Raw genomic sequence first — 4,362 nt, forward strand, 5'->3', positions numbered from 1 at the left:
GGTCATGAATTTCAGATCTGACTCTGAGTTTTTGAAGCATTTTTCCTCAGATCTCTTTCATAGTCTTGTGTCAAGTTTCAAATTAATTTCCCGAAGAATCATCATCAAAGAAATGAACGTCACTTCTGTTGTTTTTTTTTTCCTTTCGTGTGGAGTTCAAAACCTTATAAAAAAAGAAACTTGATAAAACTATCCTGGGGCTGATTACAAGGTCAATCCAATAAAATGAAGTCTACATTACAGGGAATAATTTTCTGATCGTGGTGGCGCCAATCGCTTGAACCCCCCCAAAGACCCTGAGATTGGGATTCTGCACCCAGGAGCTCTGCAGCCCTGTCCTGGATGGAGATGAGATGCCCGTGCCCGGCTTCCACTCCTAGGGCTGAACATGCACATCTCCAGTCCTTCCGGGATGAGGTTGCAGAGCTTCAAGTCAAGAGCTCCGATCTTGGGATCGCTGAGGAACCCACCAGTGATCAGCAAATTATCCCCTATCCAAGTAATCTGGAATTTTTAGGAATAATCTTTTAATGTCTACTGGTTTATAAACATTTGGAGTTAGATTTTTATTCTTTAAATATCTTAATAATTTCATACATAGCGCTTCTCAAAAGTAATTTCACAGTATCTTTACGATGGTCTCCTTCACGTCTCTGTTGTTCAGACTGTAAATGAAAGGGTTTAACATGGGAGATAAAATGACATAGACTATGGAGACGTATTTCTCCTGGTCTGAAGAGGCATCTGTAGAAGGTCCTAAATATGTGACCATTCCGGAGCCAAAGTACAAAGCCACCACCGCGATGTGGGAGCTGCATGTGGAAAAAGCCTTAGACCGTCCTGCGGAGCTGATCTTCACTACAGAAGATATGATGCAGATATAGGACACTAGAATAATAATGAAGGGGATGAAAAGTGAGATGAAACTGAAGAAAAATGTGACAATCTCATTACTTTGGATATCTTCGCATGCCAGCTTCATCACTGACATGGCCTCACACATGAAATGGTTGACCTCGTTACTGTTACACAATGTTACCGGCATTGTAAATGATGGCAGAAAGACGTAGACGAAACTGAACGCACATACAAAAAAAGCAAGACCGCGGCACACGCTCCACCTCATGACCATGGCGTAATGGAGGGGATGGCAGATGGCCACGTATCGATCAAACGCCATAACGGCTAGAAGCAAACATTCATTAGCCCCTATCCACAGGAGAAGTAAGACTTGCACACTGCAGGCGGTGAGCGATACGGTCCTCTGGGCAGAGATGAGGTCCATCAGTAATTTGGGGACAGCACTGGAAATGTTGCACACATCTACGAAGGACAGGTTAGCCAGAAAGAAATACATTGGGATATGTAAGTGAGGATTCACGAGGATAGCACAAATGATTAAAATATTTCCAAAAATGGCCACGAAATAGATGATAAAGAAAAGAAAAAATAACAAAAAGTTTATTGTCATATCATCGGTAAAACCGAGAAGAACCAAATCAGTGATCACAGTCTGATTCTTTATATCCATGGCGGCCAATATTCCACTAGTTTATTATTTTGCATCATTTACTTTCATCAGAATCAGGAACACTTTGTAGGCCAAGAAGATAAAAAAACAGCAAAATGTTCATTTTTATTTCATTGGTAAAGCCGAGAAGAACAGAATCGTTGATAGTAGTCTTATTATGCTTTATGTCCATGGTGACTAATATTCAAAATTGACTAAAAGTAAGAGTCATTTTCAGTACTAATGTTAATTCATTACCCAACTACTTTTTCTTCTAAAAGAACATTGAGTTAAAGGTTCTGGCAATCTCTAGTAGACACATGTCTACCAGAAAATTATTAATGGTGGAACTAATCCTGGAGAAAGTGGATTTAGTGAACACTAAATCAATGAAAAGATACAATGCAATCAGATTCAGTTGCACCCATCCTAGGTTTTATCCTGGTCACAATTTAGAAGGTTCCGACATAGTAGAAGGTTCCGGCATAATAGAAGATTCCGACATAGTAGAAGGTTCCAACATAGTAGAAGGTTCCGGCATAGTAGAAGGTTCCAGCATAATAGAAGGTTCCGACATAGTAGAAGGTTCCAGCATAATAGAAGGTTCCGACATAGTAGAAGGTTCCAGCATAATAGAAGGTTCCGACATAGTAGAAGGTTCCGGCATAGTAGAAGGTTCCGACATAGTAGAAGGTTCCAACATAGCAGAATGGTCCTTAAAATCTTTGGAGAAGCCCAGCAGAATGACTGCACTGAGGCACCTGACATGTAGTTTGCAGCCTGATCCAAGTTTCAGATTTCATCTCTTCCAGCATTATAGGCTGGATGTGAGATCTGAATGCCTCTCCAAGTAATACAGGTTGGATGGTAGTATTTCCTAATGAAGGTTGATCAGGTAAGAGTTTATTTTCCTGTAATATAGGTTGGATATGACCTCTGTGTGTATTAAGAGTTCTGCTGTCTTTATAAGCTCATACATTAGTCCAGTTTCTATCCTGTACAGCTTGTTTTGTCTTCCCTCCCTGAGACTATATATGCTTTCTTCCCTCTCCACACAGTGAAAGTCCATGTATATCGCTTTTTCCTCTGCCTCCTGCTACTTTCAACACTGAAAGAAGGGAAAATAAGAGAAAAAAAGAGCTCTCAAACCAGGAGTAAGAGCTCTGCCAGATTTTTTATCAATTTTGCAAAAACTGAGCCTCATGAATAGCAGGATTTTGCTCCGATCTTAGAAGTATGTTTTCTCTAAAGGCTGAAGTGCTTCACAGACACGTATACCTATCTGAAGTCATGTAGCCAGGTTGTGATTCACGTTGTCTCCGGTTTGGGCAACATAATTCAAGTGACATGTTCCCTTTAACAGACACTTTGCAACAACAAAATGATAATAAAATATTAATTTTGAAAGCTGTTTAACGCAATATTTAGCAATAGATCATAATAAAAAATATTAAATGTCTGAATGTGTACATAGACTTTAAGGATAACGAGAGCTTAGCTCAGGTTCACCTCTCCCTATGGCGTGGATAGGACAAAAACGCTGATCTCAACAGCTGAAGCATGGAAAGATCCAACATTCAGGATGCCGAACAAATACATTTCTAGACCTAATTTGTTCAATTATTTACCTAACTTCCACTTAGTTTCATTTTTCTCGTCAACAATTTTAATATCTGAGAAGAACAGGTTATAAAAATACATATTTATGTGAGAAAAAGTAGGTCAACACTTATGGAAGCTTAGAGACAACTTCAGTAGTTCTGCTGCTGAAGACGATGGTCAACCTGCTGTCAATGTAAGGAGGTGGCAAGAAACTTACATATAGTTTTCCCTTTAGTTCCCGTCATTCTGAATGACTGTGTAGCAATTGATTTCTTTTGTAGCATTCACTGGATGCATCTTATTCTTTACGCCAAAAAGTATTAAACCTCAATAGCAAGTAATGTGCTCCAAGATTCAATCATGATGTGATTGTTCTAGGAAATCTCTCACCATATTGCATCCCTTAATCAAATGTTTCTAATATTATTCTATCATGTAATTATATCAGAAAAATAAAAAGTTCTGGAAATTCAAAAAATATTTAAATAAAAAAAAATATTCTAAGGCAAAATATTTAGATTCAGCCACAGAGATATGATACTGAGCTTCATTGTTACATTAAGAGACCATTAGAAAAATTAAAATATATCACATTAAAAACACCCCCAAAAATTCCAATGAAATATTAATACTACAACAATATATGGCACAGAACATAATACTGTGCGCAGACCGCACGGGGCAGACTCCAGCTTATAAAACATTGCAAGAATACACTGGAACAAATTAGATTCTCTTGAGATTAATTATGTTGTTATCATATTGGATAAATGAGAGTAATCGTTCCAAACAAGGGACTGTAATTCAGATCGGATTATATTCATTTATTGAAAGTGAAATATTCCTCCAGCTGAAATGTTTCGGCCATGTTAGCTTCTATATTAACAATATCTCTATTACATTGTGACCAACATTGTCCTTAATGACAAATTATCTAAAGCTCGCCTTTTACAATTTGTAAGGGCTTGAACGGACCGCCATGAAATAATATGTTAACGGAAGTTTGCGGAAGGGTCATATCCGTCCTTCCTCCTCCCCGGTAGCTGTAAGATTTTTCTTTGTGAAAAAAGAAAGATGGTCTCCGTCCTTGCCTCAATTTCCAAGAACTAAACAAAATCAGGGTTAAAAATACTTACCCACTTCCACTCATTCTCGACCAATATAATCAGCAGCTTCTGGGGGCCCAAATGGTTTTCTAAACTCGATCTTAGAGGGGCTAACTATTTGATACGCATCCGGAAGGGTGATGA

The 4,362-nt window shown here is 38.4% G+C and overlaps 1 protein-coding gene across 1 annotated transcript; it reads right to left on the reverse strand.

The window, feature by feature from the left end:
• Window positions 1-619: 619 nt before the first annotated feature.
• LOC141258411 (olfactory receptor 5V1-like) lies at window positions 620-1,531 on the reverse strand. Its single transcript, XM_073673412.1, has one exon. The coding sequence runs from the start codon at window positions 1,529-1,531 to the stop codon at window positions 620-622; it is 912 nt and encodes a 303-aa protein (XP_073529513.1).
• Between the last annotated feature and the right edge of the window lie 2,831 nt (window positions 1,532-4,362).

The sequence above is a fragment of the Phyllobates terribilis genome, unplaced genomic scaffold (assembly GCF_046119375.1).
Source record: "Phyllobates terribilis strain yellow unplaced genomic scaffold, ASM4611937v1 Scaffold_3__8_contigs__length_932513732, whole genome shotgun sequence".
NCBI lineage: Eukaryota > Metazoa > Chordata > Amphibia > Anura > Dendrobatidae > Phyllobates > Phyllobates terribilis.

What these genes read in the sequence shown, in the direction of transcription:
- LOC141258411 (XM_073673412.1), bottom strand. Translation starts at nt 1,531, where the DNA reads ATGGATATAAAGAATCAGACTGTGATCACTGATTTGGTTCTTCTCGGT.